This window comes from Daktulosphaira vitifoliae, unplaced genomic scaffold, assembly GCF_025091365.1.
Source record: "Daktulosphaira vitifoliae isolate Bord-2020 unplaced genomic scaffold, ASM2509136v1 Scaffold_1, whole genome shotgun sequence".
Classification (NCBI taxonomy): Eukaryota; Metazoa; Arthropoda; class Insecta; order Hemiptera; family Phylloxeridae; genus Daktulosphaira; species Daktulosphaira vitifoliae.
This window is the reverse complement of record NW_026099572.1, coordinates 86,422,166-86,446,983: the sequence shown is the minus strand read 5'-3', so window position 1 is coordinate 86,446,983 and position 24,818 is coordinate 86,422,166. Positions and strand designations below refer to the sequence as shown.

The 24,818-nt window shown below is 24.7% G+C and overlaps 1 protein-coding gene across 1 annotated transcript in view; it reads left to right on the top strand.

Moving 5' to 3' along the window:
• The window catches only part of LOC126895721 (neurobeachin), a 154,682-nt gene that overhangs the window by 82,655 nt on the left and 47,209 nt on the right, over positions 1-24,818 (top strand). The window contains exons 3-24 of the mRNA XM_050667917.1: positions 6,229-6,355; positions 8,411-8,511; positions 15,507-15,602; positions 15,692-15,813; positions 15,885-16,011; positions 16,081-16,200; positions 16,288-16,434; positions 16,563-16,706; positions 18,320-18,460; positions 18,601-18,734; positions 20,125-20,338; positions 20,444-20,666; positions 20,725-20,859; positions 21,413-21,609; positions 22,056-22,166; positions 22,230-22,311; positions 22,444-22,595; positions 22,661-22,825; positions 22,893-23,069; positions 23,147-24,389; positions 24,474-24,554; positions 24,617-24,815. Of these exons, the coding sequence (XP_050523874.1) occupies positions 6,229-6,355; positions 8,411-8,511; positions 15,507-15,602; positions 15,692-15,813; positions 15,885-16,011; positions 16,081-16,200; positions 16,288-16,434; positions 16,563-16,706; positions 18,320-18,460; positions 18,601-18,734; positions 20,125-20,338; positions 20,444-20,666; positions 20,725-20,859; positions 21,413-21,609; positions 22,056-22,166; positions 22,230-22,311; positions 22,444-22,595; positions 22,661-22,825; positions 22,893-23,069; positions 23,147-24,389; positions 24,474-24,554; positions 24,617-24,815 (4,238 nt within the window). The remainder of the gene's footprint in view (positions 1-6,228; positions 6,356-8,410; positions 8,512-15,506; positions 15,603-15,691; positions 15,814-15,884; positions 16,012-16,080; positions 16,201-16,287; positions 16,435-16,562; positions 16,707-18,319; positions 18,461-18,600; positions 18,735-20,124; positions 20,339-20,443; positions 20,667-20,724; positions 20,860-21,412; positions 21,610-22,055; positions 22,167-22,229; positions 22,312-22,443; positions 22,596-22,660; positions 22,826-22,892; positions 23,070-23,146; positions 24,390-24,473; positions 24,555-24,616; positions 24,816-24,818) is intronic.

The window sequence follows — 24,818 nt, the reverse complement described above, 5'->3', positions numbered from 1 at the left end:
ACAAATTTAAAAATCGCTAATTTTCGAAATTTTTTCACTTTTTTTTCTTAAAACTTCCATAACTTTTTGAAAAATCAACAAATCAACATAATTTTTTTTTATACTAAAACCTTAGATATTTACCTTTCATTTGATATCATTTTTTTGAAAATCTATCACTTAACCTGCTCATTGGGGGGGATTTAAAATGGCAACTTTTTTACAAAAATTAATTTTTTCAACTTAATTTTTGAAAATGTTCCGGAAATACTGCGTCCTTTAAACATATATCAAATTAAAGCTTATTTTATGTACTACAAAATGAAAAAAAAAAATTTGTCCCGACACTTTTTTTTCTACATTTAAACGGCTGCCGTAGTTAAAAAAACACTATTTTTGTGTTAAAATTTTCGATTTTCGATTTTAAATTTTCAACTTAAAAATGCTATAACTTTTTGAAAAATGTATATATCAGCACAAATTTTTTTTTTCTAAATACATTATAAGTACATCTTTCATTTGACATACTTTTTATTAAAATTGGACAATTTCCCCTTATATAGGGGGCGTTCAAAACTTAAAATATTGTAAAAAACATAGATCTTTTTCAACTTAATTTTTGAAAATGTTCCGGAAATACTGCGTCCTTTAAACATATATCAAATTAAAGCTTATTTTATGTACTACAAAATGAAAAAAAAAAATTTGTCCCGACACTTTTTTTTCTACATTTAAACGGCTGCCGTAGTTAAAAAAACACTATTTTTGTGTTAAAATTTTCGATTTTCGATTTTAAATTTTCAACTTAAAAATGCTATAACTTTTTGAAAAATGTATATATCAGCACAAATTTTTTTTTTCTAAATACATTATAAGTACATCTTTCATTTGACATACTTTTTATTAAAATTGGACAATTTCCCCTTATATAGGGGGCGTTCAAAACTTAAAATATTGTAAAAAACATAGATCTTTTTCAACTGAACTTTTGAAAATGTTCCGGAAATACTGCGTCCTTTAAACATATATCAAATCAAAGGTTATGTTATATACTATCAAATGAAAAAAAAAAATTTGTCCCGACATCTTATCTTCTATGTGCAAATGGCTGTCGAAAATTTAAAAAAAAATGTAATGTTTGCGATAAAAATTACATTTTATCGGGATGTTTTTTGTACTTAAAACTGCCATAACTTTTTCAAAAATGAACAAATAAAAATAATATTTTTTTGTATTGAAACCTTAGATATTTCCCTTTCATTTGATATAATTTTTTTTGAAAATCTAACACTTATTCTGCTCACTGGGAGGATTTAAAATAGTAACTTTTTTACAAAAACTAACTTTTTCAACTTAATTTTTGAAAATGTTCCGGAAATACTGCGTCCTTTAAACATATATAAAATTAAAGCTTATTTTATGTACTATAAAATGAAAAAAAAAAATTTGTCCCGACGATCTATCTTCTATACGCAAATGGCTACCATATTGAAAAATATACTATTTTTGTATGATAATTATGGGTTTTGTATTTTATTTTAATAGAAGTTGATGTTGCTTTTGCAATTATCCATCAATTTTTTAAAATTAAACACTATCTACAGATTTGCATCGAAGCGTTTCTTATGATAGTGATTTTAATCACTGTCAGATTAAATCTATACTGGACCCTACTATGCAATGTCTCTACTATGCCGCGACCCCACTGTGCTACCGTTTTTTTATAGTTAAGATAAGATTTGTATTTAAATATGTGTGATAATGGAAAATAATTGTGTATTTATGCAGTTATCTAACACCCTAATAACTGAAAACTAAATAAAAACTATAAAAAATAAATGAAATATTTATTTATCACTTATTTATTAAAAAGTGTATCGAAAAATATTTTTAAAAAATAATTTTTACTATATTTTTAATAAATTTGTAAACTAGGAAAAAAAAGAAACAATATATCTTGAAATATTTTTAATTTAATTTTAGCAAAACAAGAAGACTGCATACTTACCAATTTTGTACTTAATAATTTGTTTTAATATAGTTTTATTTACGTTGAATAGTGTACTAAATCACGAACGTGACAGTAGTTTTTATCTTAAAGTATGAGCTATTAGTTTCACAATTGTATTTTGTAAAAATAAAAACATTTAGTTTAATAATATAACTATAATAACTTGTAATTCAAAAAATTTATTTGGACTAATAAAACTACTAAATAAAACTGTTTAAACAAACAAAAGTCAAGTTCAGCCGACCTGTTATAAATAATTGCTGTATCATAAAAAATAAAAACGGAAACTTTCGTATTAATAAATCATGATTTTTTTAAATTCTGTTTTTATGATGAATAATACTCGTATTTACAAAACAATTATATTATTGTTTATAATTTTTCGTTTTATTTAATTTACATTCCGGGTTTATTAAATATAAAACGATAATTAATTGGTCTCACAATATAGTATGCTAAAAAGCAAATTTCTTTTTTATAATTACCTCAATTTCTAATTAAAATTACTTCGAAATTATGTAGGGTGATTATTCAACTGCAACTAACATAATATCATCAAAAATATGAAACAGGTTATAATTTTTACTTTTCAGAAGTAAATAGTGTCTTATGTTCTATAATTTTTAAAAAATATATATTTTTTTACTTTATTTATTAACTGTTGTAAAGAAAATAATTATATTATGTTTCATATATTAAAAGATATTGCGCGAATCATAGTTAAATAATCACTCTGTTGACTGTTGCTTACAATAATCATTTTGTAAAAACCATTGATATCTGTCATCCTCAGTAAAAATAAAAATAAAAATATACTTTCCAAACTTAAAATTACGGTTACATGATGGATATTGTAAAAATTCATTTCGTCTGTCGAAAACTTTTTGATAGACGTTGATTGTAAAACGTAAAATCAATTGTATTATTTTAATAAAATAGGATTTGATTACAAACCAAGTTATTAACTGTTATGTATGTATACAGTTCTATAAAACCGGTTGACGGTTATTAAAATGATTGTTTTAAATGTTTATATTAGTAAATTTCGATTAATCAGCTTTGTTAAAATTACTATCAAAATGGAAACCGCAAATTCAAGGCGTTGTTATAATTTTAGATTTACAAAGAGAATAATTCTTTTTTTTTTTTGCTACAAAGTATGCTATTTTTTATTATAAAATATTTTTTTTATTATATATCTATATCTATATCTATATCTATATATATATATATATATATATATATATATANTTTGAGCTTAATATTTTTAATATTTTTTAGTTTTTTAAATTAATAATATTTTTAATATAGTTTTAATTTTACTTTATTAAATCATTATTGTAAAAATTATCAAGTACATTTTGGTTTACCCTTACGTAAGCCAAAAAATAAAATAAAAAATTGTTTTTCTTTGTTTATTTAAATAGAAATATAAATTCTTAGTGTCAACAGTTAGCAAAATTAATTTTAAATGTGTTATTTATGTATTTTATTGTACAAACGTTGCAAAAGAATTTACAAATACTCTGCTTTTACATTGGATTTGTCGTTCTCTTTAGTCAAATGGAGTATTATTAATGTTCACGACAAAACAAACAATTTGTTTATATGAATTTAAATTTTGGCGAATAAAATAATAATCTTCAGTACACACATTGCAGAAATTTTATGAAAAGAAAGTTGCACAAGTTTAATTATGTGCTAGTATTATATAAAAAATAAATCAGTATATTTTTCTTGTATGTATCGATTTCTAGGTTTTCAGTTTTACATAAATATATAAATTCAAAAAGAGAAAATTACTTGTATTATAATCAGAGTAAATAATATAATATTGTGTTATAATGGTGTTATCTTAGATATTATGCAGTTTTTATACTTAAAAGATTTCGCTTAATTATATTACCGCAAAACTTTTAAAAATATTTAATAAACGTTTTATTATAGAATAAGAACATTATTTATGTAATTTATTAATAAGCTTTTTAATTTAGAATGATAATTTTTATTTGTATGTTCTTTTTTTATTATTTTATAATTTAAATTTAACCATTGAGAATTTTATTTAAATAATTTAATCAAAGAATAAAACTTGAAATTATTATTGACAAAGTACGCGTACATCATAAATTAAGCATGCCAAAAACTTTGTTTAATTTACTCACATATTTTGCATTCCACTTAACAAAACAAAGCCTGTCGGGAACGTTCAGTTTTCATTACTTAGAAATTTATTTAATTAACCAATTGAAAACTCATTATAATATGTCAATCGCTATTTTCTCGCTCCCTTTTAATCATTCTGTTCAATAAAATATACCTAAATATTCAATATTTTTATATGTCATTATAATTTTACTCCATCGCTCGCCTAAACAGTTTCTCTATAACTTAATTACTTTATATCGCTTCAATAAAAAAAATTATAATACTAAAGTAGCTAAAAGATACTTGTTAAAAGTTATTGCAAAGTAAAAATAATTGTCAGACCATGTGACAAATCTTAATCTATTTGAAACAAAAAATGGATGATGATCTCATGTTCTATTTTTAGCTGATTTGTGACTTTGCTTCTAGTAAGACCAGACAAGACATTAAAAATTGTCTTTGTTTAAGGGATTTTATTCAGTAATTTTGTAAGCGTTTTCCAGTATAAGATTTAATATTGTTATCTCATTCCATTGCGCTCAGCGTTTGCTCTGTAGATAGAGAGTGTCAGTGGTAATTAAATTATAACTCGGGAAACGTTACTAGGGTAAAATAAATATATACATATAATTTCTCGAGTGACAATGACAGTTTCAATGTTCCGTCTCATTTGAAGCAACTTATAATGACTGGGAATTTAGTATGGTTAGGGATATTTAATCTGAATAACATACTAAATGTTTTCATCGATTACCTTCCTGCACAAATCTGTGGTATTTCGTAATAAATCTAGTTAAATAGAATTATTTATTCGAAATTATTTGTTTAAATAACTGTTCACTTGAAACTATATTGACTAATTACACATTTTAAACTCTGTGTGTATTTATAATCTTATTAATTCTGTGTATAATATACGTAATTAATAAGTTAATTTTTTTAGGGACAATTGTATGAACTTGCTGAAAAAAACCAACATAACGATATTAAAACACTTCAAATGAAGTTTTTGACGTAATATTATAGAAAAAAAAAACGCTTAAATATAAACGAAAAAATTAATAATGTTGTTCTTCTAAAAATGTTTTTAGCTTCGATGCGATGCTAAAAAGGTATAGGTTTTGTTTTTAATTAAAATCATTATGGAAATGAAGCGTACTGTACACATTGAATATCAATTCTGAGTACTCTAAATGTAAAATTAGTTGGGAGATATACATAAAGACCTTTTAAATCTATACATTGTTTGGCTAATGAAAATGTGTTAAAGATAATAATAATTCGAAATCACGAGAACAGGCGTAGTGTAATCCACTTTTCGGATTTCTAAGCTTGTAATACTTCCGGATTCTACCCAAACGGTTCCCTGCTTTCCTAGGTTAAGGGCCGTATTATTTAAATGAGACAAGTTTGTGTTCCATAAAAGTTCACACGTTTTTTAATGGTAGGACGGTAGCAGTGGTGGTCGTTTCCGCCGTCTGTAGCAGAACCCTCCCTCGAGACTATGTATAAATATGTGTGTGTATATATATATATATATGCCATACTTAGGCGTGCTATTTCATATTATGCATGTATGTATTTTTCTTCCTTTTTTTCGCAGTAAACGCGCAAAGCTTGAAATTAATATTTCTCTTTTCATACAAAAAAGTAAAATAAAATACCGAACCCCAAAAACAGACCGTATATACACAATATGTTATTTACATGTATCCATTGATGGCGGTAGTAGAACTGATATCTAGTAAAGAAGCAAATTATTGAAAATAGTAATCGACCCTCGTGTGCATTTGCACGAATAAAAATGAATTGATATTCCTCCATCAAATATCTGTGTATGAGAAGGGATACGTTTTGAGTATGTACTTAAAAATCATTTTTATATATATATAATTTTTTTCGTTTTTACCTATTCATGAGATGAGTCTCTATTTTGCAATAATAATAATTGAAATATTCTTTCTGTATACACCTCGGTTAGGTTGTGTTTCTTATGGCAATACGTCTAACATAAATGAAAAGCTACTATAGTATTATTGTACTATGGTATTAAAGTTTTTTATTTATTTTATTATTTTTTGTTGTTACAGGCCGAAATATGGAGTGTATTTATTGCTATACTGCGAAAGTCCGTAAGAAATCTTCAGGCTTGTACGGATGTTGGATTAATCGAACTTGTCGTAAACAGGCTTGCAAAGGCTGATACCGTTGTCGCAGGTAATAATCCATACATACAAATTTGTACTCTTATAAAATCACCTTCTGTGTAAATATTCATTAGAAATTATGTGACAATATTGAGACACGTCCTTTGGTCTCAACAGAGACTTTGGTCGTCTCTGTTAATTTTGACTTTCATAAAATAGTGTATTTTAGGTGTATAAACTTAACCCAAATTTCAAACTTTTGCTATGCTATTGAGTTAGATAGACAATAAATTAACTGATGTCAAATAAAGACATTTAAGTCATAACTCGCGAGCAGTTCTATCAGAATACCATACTTTATGCTAATTATTTCTCCGTGTGATTTATAAACAAGATAATACTAAGATGTTTTAAATTATTTTATCTGATACACATTACTTGTAAAATAAATATGGTTTGTTAAGTTTTGATAATAACTGCAAAACTTAAGAAGTTTTAAGCTGTAAATTAATTCTTTTTTACTTAAATAATAACTATTATCATTCATTTTTAGTAAATAAATGACCAAATTTTGTCAAATTATTTTCTCGTAAATAAAAGTAAAAAATAAAATTTTCTGTTAAAAAAGTCTATTTTAAAATACAAACAATGTATATTGTGATTTAGTCACTTTTAAATTAACTAGTTACAATTGCTTGAAATGTACTAATGTCATGTTTATTACTGTTCTAAAGATTGAGTTTGTTAAACAAATACATAAGTTAAATACTATGAAAGTTTTGATTAGTTAAACCGAAGTCTCAAAGGTGTAATTACTAGTCTATTAAAGTGTTCCATTACAACCCTATATTTTATTTGAAATTATTAAATGATCTAGCAGTCGGTTAATTTGGATATGTCGACTTTAAAAGTTAAAATTAATTTAATTAAAATATTTTTTTTAATTTTAACAACTTAGCACATAATTTTTGGTTTAATAAATTTATTCAAACCTTAATTAAGTAATTGTTTTTTTTTTATATATCAAAGTATGAATTATATTAAAATTTGTAGATCAAAAACATTACAATTGTTTAAAGTTTTTTTGACGTTATATTAAGAATGTTTATTTCATTAAAATTGATCTAATAATTATAAATATATTCGAGTTTCATGTATATTAACTAAATGGAAGTTATTACCTTAAAATAAATAAATTTTAAACACTATAAGAAAATTATATAATCTCAATTAGTTATAGTTGGTAAGTACGTCTTTTATTCATCATTAACATTGAAGTTTGTTTTGTTTGTTATCTGCTTAAATCTGAAGAATTAACTGCAAACGACTTGACTGCTCGGTGTATTTTAACAAAAAAATTTCTCTTGAAAACTAAGGATTTTCTTTCATGTTAGATTTTCAAAGGGAAACAAAACTTTTACTTTGATTTTACTTATTCAATCCCGAAATCTTTCCTTTCTAATGTTAATATTAAATTAATATTATATAACAATACATATGTTATAGAAATAATTATATTATCATGCTAATAATTTGTTCAAATATATTATAGGTGTTAAGCCTTATAACTCTTGTTTCAATTATCATTTCGTTGATTTCTTTTTATTTTATTGAGTGGATATGTAGAACGGTTGAGTGTAGACCATATTGATGTATGTATACTCCATCCGTTTTTGATGTCCACTGTATGTATGTAAGTACATTTCCTTAAATTATCATTGTCCAATCAAATTTTTTGTAAGAAATCGACTAAAAATGGTTATTTCAACATTTCAAAAAAAAATACATTGATAAACACGCTAAACGTTGCCTAAGAAGGTGATAACTGTTAAATATATATTTTTTAAATTTAAAATGAGATTAAAGCTTCTTTAAATATCCCTTAAACTACTTTTTCTGATCATAGAAATAATTTGTTAAATGTTTCTTTTATCATCAATTTAAAGTTTTACAGAGTTAAATTATAATTGTTTATAATTTATTTTCTTATTTTAATAAGAAAAATTATTGAAGTGTAATAAGCTTCAAAAATAATAAATTTCTCTTTAAAATCAAATTATAATTATTTGTACTTTGTTCAATTATCTTGAAACATATTCTAAACTAATTTTGTTTATATTTTCAGACCTCTTAATTGATATGCTTGGAGTCTTAGCAAGTTTTAGTATTACCGTGAAAGAATTAAAATTATTATTGGGTTCCATGAAAGCCATTAACGGAAAATGGGTGAGTAATAAAAAAAAAATTAACATTAGCCATGATATAATATCGAATTTATATTATGTTTAAGAATAAAAATGTTAACATTCATAGTAATTTAGCTTCAATGCGAAACTAAGAAGATATTAATTTTATTATGATGGGTTATTTTTTATATATACTTGTCGCCACTTTTTAGCTTCGATGCGAAGCGGAGAAGGTATTAATTTTACTATGATGTGTTTTTTTTAAGCTGAAATTGGACTGATTTCTTTCAACGTTACGTCAAAAGATCTAAGTCGTGTCTAGTTGAAAACATTGACTTTGAATATTGAAAAAATTCTCTCATTCCCATTAAATAGGGGATATATCTAAAAAAACTTTGATTTTTAAAATAAGTAAATTTCAACTTTTTTAAAAATTTTTTTTTCTTTAAACTCATAACTTTTTTAAATATGAACAAAACAAAATCATTTTTTTTTTTGTAATTACCCTAAGCATTTTGCTTTTATTTAGTATAAGTTATTTAAAAATTTGACCTGCTCACCGCGGGGTTTCAAAATAGCAACTTCTGCACAAAAATTCAACTTTTTCAATTAAAGTTTTGAAAATGTTTCGGAATAACTCCGAGCTTCAAAAAAATGTTAAATTAAAGTTTATGCTACTTAATATAAGTTCAAAAAATAATGATTTGTTCCGACAACTTATCTTCTATGTGCAAACAGTTGCTGTAGTTAAAAAACATTCAAATCAATCATCGTAATACATTGAAAAGCATAGTAATGACGTATGTTATTATGTTATTTGTCCATAATAACGTATGTTGTCATTCTATATAACTTTTAATAACAACTCTATTTTGGATTCAGAATTTCACTGAACATTTTTCATTACCTTTTATAAAAGGATACCCTATGAATCTTTTGTTAGATTTTACTCGTTTGCTGACTTACAAAAACAAGGATAAGGTATTCATTTTAAGAAATGTCAATCTTAAATGAAAATCTTCTATTTTCAGTTTATGTCATAGAATTTTCAAACTCTTGCTTTCGTATTTATTTTGTTTGTTAAATTGCACTATTAGTGTAGTCTTATTTTTATCAAATATTACTGGGAAATAACATATAATTTTAATTGTTTAAATGACCTATTTATTCCTGTATACCAAACATATTTATAATTATATTTTTTTTTAGAAATTAAAACAATTTGTCATTTGATTTTTGAAATGTGTTTTCAATTATTCAGAAATAAATAACACAAAGATTAACAAGTTTAATTTGATATCATTAAATTTTTCTTGATATTTTAAATAAAATTTTTATTATTATTTTGATATTAAATTATCTTTTTTTTCAGTTATCACAAATGTAGTTATCATTACATTGAATACATTTATTTACTGTTTTCTTTGCTAACCCACTATTTACAATTTTCTTCTTATTTTTTTTACTTAGTAAGTTATATATTTACTGACATCTAAGTGAGAGAAGATTCAAGTACCAATTTAAATCTCATTTTTCAATTTTTTATATTGTAAATCACATATAAATTCACTAAAAATTAAAAAATACTTACTTTTAGCTAAATATTTTTAAAAATTATTGTATGTACAAATGTCTTTTTCATTTTTCTCACTTTTATACCAATTACGTGGTATAAAAAAAAATACTCCTCATTTAGTAATTTTTCACTTTTTTTTAATTTCACAAGCATCCTCTTATCATTACTTTTTATACACCTTAAATTGTGATAATCTTTAGACTGTTTTTCTCTTACTTTTGCAAGTCTATAGACTTTTTTTTTTTTACATTCTTTTATTTCTATCCTATCATACCTATCCTTATCATATTTCTTAAACTTTGCCTTACTTACCGCATACTTAGCTTCTTCGCACAAGCGTTTATATTCCATCAATTTTTCTCTCCTTTAGCTCTTTTGCCATACTTTGAACTGTTTTTTCTTACTCTATGATTTTCTGAACGTCTTCATCCCACCACCAAATTTCATTGTTTCCTAGCATTTCATTTATACTTTCACCAACAATCTTCTTTGCAGTATTCTTTACACAATTAGCAAATCTTTTCTATTATTTATATCTCCTTCGACATTCCACACCGTCATCTCTTTTACAGTTTTTAAAAACTTTTTCAATTTCCCCTTTCAATTTCCTCCACCGGATCCTCGATTCTCCTCCTATGTTCTTTTTGTTTTTGTATACTCTTTTTCCCATTACAAATGTTATAAATGTAAAAAAATATTATGTTGTTTTTAAATTTGAACTTTCTTAATTTTTAATAGCAAACTAACATCATCCAATATTGCTTATCTTAATATTTGCTCTATTATATCTTATCTTATAGTAAACTGAAATTTATTATTTTTATTACTTCCAAGTTATTAATTTAATATTTTAGTTTATTGAATGAATCTGTTATTGTCATAAAAATGTCTATGCTAAATCATTGAAATATTATTGAATTTCTGTTTTTCTATATTAATATTTTAAACAAATCCCCTTTTTAAAAATATAAAGTAGGTTATTAAATAAGTATAGTATAATAATACTATAAAAATATTATTGTTATTATATTATAATAACAATTGATAAATTAACAATCAAATTAGACGTGGCCAACATCTTTCTGTAAAAATTATTTTTAAGAAAAATTGAATCATGACTAATTAAATAATCCGTTATAAGCTTTTATGGATATAAAAGGAAATACTTTTATAAGTTTTTTCAAAGGAATTTCTTTGATTTTTGGATGTCTCAAGTTTCTACGTTTTATATTTTAAAAGTAATATAAAACTTAACGGTGTGACAAATGTTTGTGTTCGTTACTCTCTAACAGTTCAAGCATGTAATCTTTTATTTAAAATCCCTTTGTTATTTATAATTTAATTTTATTGGTAATTAAAAAAAAAATTTAATTTTTTTTTTTTTGTTAAGTGATTTCTTGATAAGAAAATTCTTTGTCTTATAAGATACATAAAATATTAAAACAATGGTCAAATATTACTATAATTTTTATAAATATTCCAATAAATATATAGTTAATTTAAACCGTAACACTGGTACAGTTAATAAATATAACGTTACTGGCATAATGCGTTATAACACATCGCTTCATTTGATAACTATATTTGTTTATCATATAAATAATACCTCCACATATAGAATATGTAACTTTCTTGTAATATTATCAATATTGTAATTGATAAGTATAATAAAAAATAGTAAAAGTATATTAAAAAGATGTAGCTATCTGTGACACCGCATTGTATTAGTTACGGGATAATATTTTATTGAAAAATGCTTGTTTTTTATGATGAAAATGTATCTAAGCAATATCCTTATCCTTATCATTACAAAGAATCGTTTTATTTTTCTTAATCAAGAAGTAACTTACTTGCTTATAATCATTGAGAGCTTAGATATTAATGAAACAGATTATTAGGTTAGTTTATATTTCTTACTATTTTAAAACCAGGCAGTTGATTTGTTTAACTTTATAAATAGGGCAACCATTTAATATAATGAAACAACGATTTGTCTAAAATATTTCTATTATTCACGAGAAGGACTTACTATTTACTTAAATAAATGATTGATTTAATACTTTACTGACAGTTGAAACTTATTTCTTTTATAAACGTTCAATGCATTTTTTTAATGAGACCTGAATATTCAAGGCATAAATAAAATAAATGCATGCAAAACTTATTTTAATGATTGTTTGAACCAAAAATATTAAAATAAATTATGTGACTAAGAGAATTTAACGAATTCATCTAATCAGTAAAAAATATTAATAAATTGATATTTATAAGTCACATTAATTGTTTATATTGGATATTATTTGTTAAAAATGTTTCTTAAATTAATTATAATTAATTTTAAGAGAGTATTGTATATTTACGATATTACATGAAAAATTATTTCTGTTTTTATGTTTTTTTTATGCAGATTTTAATTTACGAAACTTAAAATATATTTTAGTTAATGCACTCTAAGTCTTCATGTGGTCAATACAATGTAAGAAATAATACAAAACTTTCCATGCTACAATATTATATTTTTATACTATTATATAATATCGTTCTTTATATATAATATAATAAATCAATTGTTTCACCATATTTTTTCGTCTTCTTTTTCCTCGACTGTACCCCGACCACCCTTATCCTAAACTTCCACTTAACACGATCTTCCACGTCATCTACGCACACATAAGCCGCCCTTTTATCGCATTCAATAACGTCGATCCATCTCTTTTTTGGTTTTTCTCTACCTCTTCTTCTTTCAACATTCATTTCCATAACTGTTCTTACAGCTTCCGATTCCTCTTTCCTCATAACGTGACCAAATCATCTAAGTCTATTATCACTCATCTTATCCACGATTGAAGCTACACCTATACTTCCTCTTATGTGTTCGCTACTTATCCTATCTTATCCACTCATCCATCTAAGCATTTTCATCTCTGCTACGCTCAATCTCTGCTCTATTCTCATCTCAATCGTCCAACACCGAGAACCATACATTATAACTGGTCTTACTATATAGTCTTAATTTAGATATACTCATAAAAAAATGTCCAAATTTTCATATACATGTGCTGAAAGTTTTTAATGCAAATAATCTAAGGGATATTTTTGTTATGTAGTGATAAAAATGTTATATTTGTATACGATTTTTTGATACATTATGTCAAAATTAGGCTACTTGTATGTAAAATTAAAGTATATATTACAAATATCATATTAGCGTATGAATATTTTTGGGTTATTTCTTATAGTGTATGTCAGCATTTTTATAGAAAATTAAGTTTATCGCAATTACAACTGAAAAAAAGAAAAATTTAAATTTATGTATGTATCTATCTATGTAAACTTAGTAATTGTTTTTTATTTTGACTAACTAATTGACGTGTACGTGATGTTTTGCTTTTAACATGAGATGATTCTTAATGAGAGCTATAAACACATCTACGTGGTGCTACTCAGTCCACAAAACGTTGATTATTTTACTGTAAAACTTTACAAGTACTTAAAACCAGCATTAAATTTTTATGCTTCCAAAAGTTTTCTAATTACTGTGTAAAAAATTGATAATAAAGCAAATAATTTCATTTACGATAAAAAAATGCATATCCAAATGCACGTTTTTTTAAAGTACTCCTAAATTTTCATTTTTATATAGATCTAGTTGTTTTGAACGCCAACTGAGAAACGTTTCCATTTAGGTAACAGACGACTGTCTTACGTCGTCTGCAATAACACTTTAAGTCCTTTACGTGACATCACTGTAAAATATATATTTTACTTAATGTCACAGCCGTTATTTTAAAATGGCTCTCTTGTCTACGAATGTTTTTTCCTTGGCGTTATATTTCCATAAAACTAGTAATACAATATGGTATTTTTTTTGACATTATTTACGGTATCTTATGTTAAAATTAAGTTTTCGAAGGATGATCCTCCTGATGCATTTTTATTTTATAACATCGTTTCCAGTTTACTTCAATTTTTAAATAATGTACTCTTTTGTATAACAAGTAATTTAATATGATAGCGTTATGAGTAATATTAATATGCAATTATAGTTTTAAATATTATAAGCTTACAAAATCTAAAAATAAATTTTATTGTAGTTTATTTACAAACATAAAATAACATTTATAATGAAAATATTTACATATTTTATATTTTAATATAGTATATGATTGAAGGTATTTTTATATATTTTTCCAAAAATCATTTTATAAGCATAAATCAGATGTGGATACTTAAATGAATTCAATCTCTTATAATTTCAGTAACGTTCAATTTTTTTAGAAAATATTTTTTACAAGAGAAAAACCTTATTTTATGAAGCTTATGAATTGATTTATAGTTTAGTCTCCCAAGTTTTTGGTAATATTTATGTCAATGTCTCATCTAAAAAGAAACTCAAGTTCTAAGATTTTATATACAGAGTAATATCATTTCGGTTTATAATAACAAAAATTCCGACTACTCGCAAAATAAATAGGTAAATCGCGTTTGTTGTTAATTTTATTATGAGTTCTTCGGCTACAGTCTTCCTTTGGCCTTGGTAAAAAATGAGAATAACCTTAATGACTGGTCCAAAACTTGTTATCGACCAGTCATTTTCTTAATTAGACTATTTCCAATTTTATAATTTAGTTAAATATGTATGTTGTTATTTAAAAAATAATGTTAAAACCCTTATAATTTATAAGGAGTGATTATAAAACGTAATTAATAGCCTCATAGGTAGAAATCATAGTCTTAGGAGTGCTTAATTAGTTCCCAACATTTTAAGAAAATTATAATTATTTTTATAGAAAAATAATTTGGAACGGAAAAAGTTAATTTAGCCCCTCCTCCAAATTTTTTCTTAAATTTACACCAAAAAATAGCTGATAAATCAAAAAATATATTCAACTAAAAAAAAAAATGTGATAAAGATTAAGTTTGAACATTTAATTTTACTGTAAGGAATCAAATCTAATTTCCTTTTACGATTTGCCTAAAACTTTATTTTAATTATAACTATCATTTTCAATTAGCAATATATCTATAGTTCTCCAATAGTGCATTTATATTTTAATTTAGCTAAACTATTAAATTCACAATTCACAATTTACAATTTGTTATTAAAAACTATTTTTTTTTTTTTTTTTGATAGAAGTAAAATACTGGTTAGCTGTTTCTAAGAATATTAACTAATTTTAACACTTTTAAAGCTAAAGCTACATTACTATTAGATAATTATTTTATATTTAAATTTGTATGGTCTTCATATAAACAATCACAAGTACTTATTCATTGTTAGTTTATTTGAATTGAATAAGAATAACTCTTGTTAAACTAGGAATTCTAGAAATTATTTCATAAAAGGAATTGCTATTCATTAATTTTAGTCTTTAAATATATTTTTAATTAAAAATTTGAAATACCATTTTCAAATAGAAGAAACTTATTTGTCTTTTTCACTTGCTGTCTTTTTTCAGCCAAAACACTCAACAAAACTCTTAAATGTTTTACGACAAATGCCTCAAAGAAATGGACCTGACGTTTTTTTTAGTTTTCCTGGAAAAAAAGGATCGGTAAGAAACATTTAATTTATCTTTATTTTCTCTTCACATTATCCGTACTACAGCAGTGTATAATGTCTTTTTTTATTTTTCACTTGTAGGCTATCGTTTTGCCTCCATTGGCGAAATGGCCACATGAAAACGGCTTTACTTTTTGCACGTGGTTTCGATTAGATCCAATTAATTCGGTCAACATAGAGCGAGAAAAACCTTATTTATATTGGTAAAAATATTTTACTTAATCTTTTATTTCTCTATTTGAAGAAATTTCTAATTTGTTTCGCCTTGTAATAGTTTTAAAACTAGTAAGGGCGTTGGATACACTGCTCACTTTGTCGGAAATTGTTTAGTACTGACTTCAATGAAAATTAAAGGAAAAGGTTTTCAGCATTGTGTTAAATATGAATTTCAACCACGAAAGGTAATGATTTTGCAACCATCAAAAATAGTATCATCAAATTTTTTAATTATTTTTATTCGTTTTTTAAAGTGGTATATGATTGCAATAGTATATATTTATAATCGTTGGACCAAAAGCGAAATTAAATGTGTAGTAAATGGTCAATTGGCATCTAGTACAGAAATGGCTTGGTTTGTCTCTGCTAATGAGGTAAAATTTTAGTAATGATTTAAATTACTTATTTAGTAGTTCAACCAAAATATATCCTTTTATGTTTTTACTTTTAATATTCTTAAGCCTTTTGACAAATGTTATATCGGCGCAACTCCAGAACTGGACGAAGATCGGGTCTTCTGTGGTCAAATGTCAGCCATTTATTTATTCAGTGAAGCACTGACTACTCAACAAATATGTGCTATTCATCGATTAGGTCCCGGATATAAGGTAAATTTTATATTTATATATTATTTTCATAAAATCGATAAATTATTAAACTATTGAATTTGTTAATAATAATAATAATAAACTTTTTTACAATGTGTTACAATTATTTTTTCTTTTTTACTCATTAGTGTCAATTTCGTTTCGACAACGAATGTCATTTGAGTTTACCTGAAAATCACAAAAGGGTGAGTGAATTTAAAAGTTTAAGTCAAAACTCATCAAGTCAAAATTCAGACAGTCCTAGCATGACCCAGCACGCTGTTGATCGTTCTGTAAGATTTTGTTTTTTTGCTTTTATGCACTTTTTAATTGCCGAAATTATACGTTTAAAAATTAATGTATAACACAAAAATCCCAACGTATACGAAACTAATTATTTTAATCTATACATTATTTCATTTTTATAAATATTAACTTCTCAAGTTTTGTTTATTGTCACAATAGATTGCACTACCTAAATCCTGTAAAAGTATTATGGGAATTTCATTCAATGTATTTTATAATCTTTTAAAATCTAATTTATTATATTGATCGTGATTAGTAAAATAATTATAATAGGATTCATTAACTTCTTGTCTAAACTTAAACAAGAGTTTATTGTTTGGATTTTTTTTAGATGACTTAAATAAAAAAATATACAATTATTAATATATTATTTAAACTGAAGAAATAAATCTTCTTCAATATAATTTTCTAAAATACTTTTTGATAGCTTAAGTAGTGTTAGTTATTTTACTATTATTGAAATGTACACATGAAATTTTATCTAATGTTATGTTTTACTATTTAATCTACTTTTAACTAATATAAATCTATAAAAAATATTACTATTCAGATGTCTTAATTATGGAAGTAACCGTGATTATAATGAGAGATTGATGAAAACAACCAGTTTAATAAAATTAATTTTTGAAACATGATCTATAATAATTTGATAAAATCGTCATAATTCATATAGAACAGATTTTTTTTTTTGGAGAAATAATTTTGTACATTTCAAAATAAGAGCTTCTGGATTAGTATGATATCAAAAATGTAATTCAAGCCAAACATACTTAAATATACTCTTAACTGTAATAATTTCTAAAGGAATAAACGTGACGCAAGTTTTAAAAAAAAAAATCAAAAATCTAAAAGATTGAGAAAATTAAATTATTCTTAGTTCGAATTAGTATTTTAGATTTTCCTAAAATAAAATATAATACTAATTTTTATTGATATTACCTATTGGATATAATTTACGATCAGTCATTAAATTCATATTAACCTTAAAATTATTCAGCTAATTAATTAACAAGATACCAAACATCTAGTAAGTATGTAATAGAAATGGAATAAAATTTAACATAGCTACATTAAATTTTGCTTAAAGGTAAATTACTTAAGATTGCAAGCAGAATTAGTGTTGATGATTTTTATTAATTTTGTATAACATAATCTTTAGTGGCGTATTCAGGAATAGTTTAAAGGGCGAAACACATCCCAATAGCCGAGTTAAACAAGTATTTTTTGGTAAAAAAATTAACTAAAAACGGTCACCTAATTTTTAATTCGATTTTAGCCTACCCCCATAATTAGAAAATCCTGAGTATGCCACTGATAATGTTCATAGTATTTATATATACTTTACATCGCTGTTATTGACTGTTTTTTTTTTTGACAATTGCGCTTTATAAGCTATGATCTTTTTTACAATTATTGATCGGTTGAGCTTTAAAGTATATTGAAGTAATTTTTGAGGGTAGTTCATTATGGTTTTGTTTAATTATTACTTATCCTAGATTTTTTGTTTGGATCGCAGTAGAGTTCATATTGAACTTTTAGTAGTTAATTTTAGTTTAAATTAATCGGATAAATTAATGAAGCATATTCTTACACATTTTAGGTTCTGTATGATGGAAAGTTATCGAATGCTATAGTATTCATGTACAACCCGGTAGCAACAGACAGTCAATTGTGTTTACAGTCAACTCCAAAAGGGAATGCTTCATATTTTGTACACACGCCACATGCACTCATGTTACAAGTAAGTAATGATTGCTATTACCTACATATGGACCATAAAGTGCACGAAATCCATTAAATGAGGACTTTGTTAAACATTCTTAATCGCAAACAGAAAGTAGTTATCTTCTCAAATTATACAATAATTATTATGTTCTATAGGACGTAAAAGCTGTCATCACACATTCTATTCACAGTACTTTAAATTCTGTCGGTGGTATACAGGTATTGTTTCCTTTATTTGCTCAACTTGATTTTTCTGCTGAACCATTGGATAAAAAAGATGCTTCCATATGGTATGTAAATATACACATGTTACAATAATCAACTATTTAAAATAAACTTAAACTAAAGTTTTTAGTAAATTATATTACTTGAATAGTTATTATTATTCGTAATATCTAAATGATTAAAAAGAAAATAAATATAAATTTTCCCTTTATATATCTTATTAAATTATGCGTAACTTTTGTTAATATTTCAAAAAAAAACCAACACAGTGGGATCGCAGCAAAGCGGGAACGAGTATAGATTATATTTAATAGTGATAGATAATAAACATTTTTATCATAAAAAACGCTTAAATGCGAATTTCTTAAATTTATTTATATATATATGTATATATATATATATACATATATAGCATGGCAAAATCAATACTTTCTGTTTCAAAACGAAGCTTCAAAATAGCGACTTATATTGTGTATATATATATATGGTGATTTATACAAATAAAATAAGTTAGTTTTACAGTTACATGTTTTTTAATTTATCTATTATAAAGTATTTTTTATGTTCATTATTTATATCTTATAAGGGTGTTAACTTTTATTGTTTGAAATTTATACAGATATATACATGTCTTCTATTTTATGTTCACATTTCAAACTCGTTGACGAGTTCATTTTCGGAGCGATAGTTACAGGTCTGACGTTGTAACTATACTGTTTGATTGGATTGGATTTTATTTTTTTGATTAATTGAGAAAAATGTGTACCTAAAAGAAACATAAATAAAAGTTCAATATTATTATTATTTTTACGATTAATTAAGCGCTTTGTGAGCAATTAATCACTGTATAAATGTGTGTATATTCAGAGTGATTCACTTATCATAAACCCCTTAATTAATCGAAAAATAAATATAAAATATTTTTTTTAGTTTCATTTAGTTTAATGCTTCTCTCAATTTTTTAATTGACCAGTCATTTTTTTTAATTAGATCATTATTAGCGCTGATGGGTACAGCTCTTATTGGTGTATATTTATAATGCATAATCCACTAGTGATACATACTTACAATATGTATTAAATACTTATAACTTCATAAGTACTTATCCTAAAGTTGTTACACACCCATAAAAATTTTTTGTATGAAAAGACTAAAATATGGCTATTTTTAAATTTTTAGAAAAATTAAAAATACAATTTTTTTATTATTAAAAACAAATATTACAAAATATGATTTTAAATTAATCTAAGTACATATAAATTATTTTAAAAAAAGTAATGTAAAATATTTAGTAGATAAAAATTTATTAGATTTACCAAAACATTGTGAACCACTATTTTTATGCATGTATATACAGTTTTGTTTATATTGAGTTTTAACTTATCTTTACTATAATAAAAATTTATCCTTTATGTATATTTTAACCAATTATAAATATTTTACAAAATATTTCAGCTGGAAACTGTTAGGGTTTATATGTGATATGGTAGAAATTTCTCAAACAGTCCAACAACATATGATTCAAAATCGTGGATTCCTGGTCATAAGTTATATGCTACAAAGGTCATCTCGAGATCATTTAACGTTAGAAGTATTAGGTTCATTTTTACGTCTTACAAAACATCTAGTCGCTTGTCTCACACCTAATAATGAATTATTACTAAAGCAGGTAATTAAGTTAACTTCAAATAAACGTACCACAGTTTTTATAATGATTTTTAATTAGTTAAATATGAATTTTTTTAATGCATTAATGTTCTATTTTATTTTATAGCTTTTGGATCATATATTATTTAATCCTGGTTTATGGATTTACACACCTACTCATGTACAGACTCGCTTATACTCATATCTATCAACAGAATTTCTCTCTGATACTCAGATTTATTCTAATGTTCGACGAGTGTCAACTGTACTTCAAACTGTTCACACTCTTAAGTATTATTATTGGGTGGTAAATCCTCGCAATAAAAGTGGTATTATTCCAAAAGGATTAGGTAATGTAAATAAAAATGTTAAAATATTTAATTTATAACTTGGTACATTTATTTTTAGATGGTCCTAGACCAGCTCAAAAAGATATATTAATCATACGAGGATATATATTATTATTTCTAAAACAATTAATGATGTTAGGAGTTGGCCTCAAAGAAGATGAACTTCAAAGCATTATAAACTATTTAACAACAGGTATTGTCTATTTATTTTATAGTAAAATATATTTTATGTTTATTTTTATACAATTTGACCAATATGTTATTAGAGGACTGGTTATGGGGGCTGTGGGTAGAGGCTATGGAAGGAAGAGGGCAATTGCACTCTGTGCCACTTTTAAAATAACTTTGAGTAAATAGAAATAAACTCTGAATAATAGCACAATCTGAGTTTTAAAATTAACTTTTGATTTCTTTTTTAATAAACGCTTCTTTTATGAGTACTTTATATATATATATATTTATTTATTTTTTGAGTAATAATTCTTTACATGTTTTTGTCATTTGGCCACTCAATATTTCCTTGGCTATCGAACAATATTCCTTTAGTAGATCTAAAAATAGTAAAATTTGAGCTAATTAAAAATAAAATATAGATAAAAAATTTAAAAAACAATGGTTGCAAACATTTTTTTAGACTAAGTCTCCACAGTTTTGTTTCTTATGGACTATTGTCCTCCTAATTTATGCTTCTTTATTATAATTGATGTATTTACATTCAAATGACATGTGATATTTAAAATATACAGTTTGTGAGGATGAGAACCTACATGATGTGCTTCAAACACTTATGTCATTAATGTCAGAACAACCAGCCTCTATGATACCAGCATTTGATGTTAAGCATGGAGTTCGATGTGTATTTAAATTAGTAGCATCTGAAAGTCAATTGATACGGTTGCAAGCTTTAAAACTTTTAGGATTTTTCTTGAGCCGAAGTACCCACAAGTAAAAATATTTTTATTTTACTTTATTTTACTCATTTTTTGTGTATGGAGTTGATTAATTTTTACAAATAAATGAAGTAGTGCATAATTTAATATTGTTTTATTTTTGTTTTCAAACAATGTTATTATCAATAAATGTGATAAATGAGAATGTAAATTATATTTTTAGACGTCATAAGTGAAATTTTTAAATAAAAAATGATTTTGTAATTGAAGAACATATTTCTAATTATTAATAATTTAAATAATATTCAAGGGGTTTTTAATTCCTAAAAATTCTATGAAAATTTTTTTTTTTGATACTTTAAACTATTTAGTTTTGATATTTCTAAAAAATGCTGAATTTAATTAGATTGTATAACATTTTTTTTTTTTAGGAGAAAATATGATGTTATGAGCCCATTTAATTTGTACACACTTTTGGCAGAACGATTAATGTTACATGAAGNGAAAATATGATGTTATGAGCCCATTTAATTTGTACACACTTTTGGCAGAACGATTAATGTTACATGAAGAGACAATAACACTACCAACTTATAATGTTCTTTATGAGGCAAGTTTTTTAGTTTGATTTTGTTCATTGTGAACTTATTTAATGTATCAACTATTTTTATAGATATTAACAGAACGTATTAGTCAACAAATACTGTATACGGGACATCCTGAACCTGATAGTAATTGTCGATTGGAAAATCCTAGTATGTCGTTAAATTAAAATTTTGTTTATAATTTCTCATAGTTTTTATTGTTATTTAAAAATAAATGAAATCATATTTTAGAAAAATGTTTAATTAATAAATTATTAAATTTATGTAAATGATTTTTTACAGTGATTCTTAAAGTCGTAGCCACTTTAATTCGACAAGCTAAACATTCAGACCAGCTATTAGAAGTTAAAAAGTTGTTTTTATCTGATATGACTATACTTTGTAGTAATAACCGTGAAAATAGAAGAACTGTTCTACAGATGTCAGTTTGGCAGGTATGTGTACAAGCTTTCATAATGTTTTCCTAACTATGAGTTATGAAAAATCTTTTTTTACCCAGGAATGGCTTATTGCAATGGCATATATTCATCCTAGAACATGTGAAGAACAAAAAGTTTCTGATATGGTGTATAATCTTTTTACAATGCTACTTCATCATGCTATAAAACATGAATATGGAGGATGGCGAGTATGGGTTGATACTTTAGCCATAGTACATTCAAAGGTATTTACTTTTGATAATTACCTTCAAAAAGTTGCTTAAAATTAAAATATTATTTTTATTTCTGAAGGTTTCATTTGAAGAGTTTAAATTGCAATTTGCCCTGATGTATGAACATTATGAACGTCAAAGAAGTGATAATATTACTGATCCTCGTTTACGTCAACAACGACCTATAAGTACAATATCTGGCTGGGAAAATCAACCCCCTGCACCACCAATAAATCATTCTCCGTCTGAAAGTCCAGTGAGAAAATTATTTATTTACTTATATTTATATTTTAACTATTTCTCTTAGTACTCAATAATTTATTACACTTTTAGGAATCTATTGCTAGCACTCCTGTTAAAAATATACAAAATGATGATAAAAATCAAACTCAAAACTTATCACCAACTAATGAAATTTCATCAATAAATTGTAAAAATAATAATGAAAATGTTGATAAGCCTATTGAATTAAATAATCAAGTAGATAGCAATGGAGGCTTTGATGACATTTCTCATAAAAATGATAGCAAGGAGCTTATTGAATCCCCAACTGAGTATTTTAATAAAATAATTGAAGGAAAAAACAGTATTGAAACAATTGAAGAAATAGAAAATTTGGGTGATCATAACAAATTTGATGAAATAATAGAAAAAAATGATTTTAACAAACAAAACAGTATTAATGAAATAGATTATGAAAATTTAGACAATGAAAATGAAGATGAAGGAAATAAACTTGAAATAATTGATTGTCCAACTAAAATTAACCAAAAAACAACTGATATTCTGCCAGATAATGAAAATGAAGTCTTAGACAAATTAACAGAAAATGAGAACCATAATAATATAATAATTGAAGAAAATTCTCTTACAAATGGTGATTTATCTCCTAAGTCAAATTTAGAATCAGATGATACTTATAACAGTAATCTCCAAAAAAACAATGATAGCAAAATAATTAAAACAGAGCAATTGTTAAATGTCATTAATGAGAAGTTAAATGAAGTTCATAAGTCTAATATCATTGAAAATAGAAATAATAATAAAGAATCAGTTGTTATAAGTGATTCTGAAAATATAAATTCACAAGACAAAGTTAACGGAAATGTGGCCAACCAAGATAGTATTAGTAATAGTAGTGATAGTGAAAATACATTAAATACTGAATCATTGGAAGTTGATATGAATAATATTAATATTGATGAAAAAATTATTGATCAACCAATATCAGTAATAAGCATTCAGACTTGTGAAACTGTAGATAGTGATTGCTCTGAAGCCTACTTGACTCCAAGTGATTTAAATGACACTCCTAAAAAAAATAATGAGAAAAATTATTTTAATCAAATTAATGAAATCAGTATTATTAATACAGATGAAACTATTCCGTCCTCTAATCCTACCAAGTTGAAATTCCCGTCCACAAATTCCTTAGATAATAGTGAAAATATCATTGATAAAAATAATGATAGTGTTAAATGTAATAATATTGATGAAATTGCTGCCAAAGAAATTGTTAAAAATGACAATGATAATTATATAGTTCCTCAAATACTCGAAGAAAAAAATGTAGAAGGTATCATTATGCTTATACATATTAATATAACTCTAACTAGTTTTCATTTTTTAATATATCTATTTGCTTTTGTTATAATTACAGCAAAAGAGACTGAATTAAATAAAATTTTAGATACTACTAATGCGAAAAAAACAGCAAGTTTAGAACTTAAAGATGAAATGAGTAAGATGAAAACATTTTTAAAGATTATTTTATTAAAATTTTATTTTATCATAAAATTTTAGAGCAACATAAAGAAGATGAAAAAATAGAAAAGATTGAAAAGAAGCCAATAACTTCAAACCTAGACTCAAGACCTATGTTTAATCCAGGACCTTCTAGACCACCATTTCGAATTCCAGAATTTAAGTGGTCATACATTCACCAAAGGTTATTATCAGATGTTCTGTATTCTTTGGAATCAAATATTCAAGTCTGGAGAGGGTA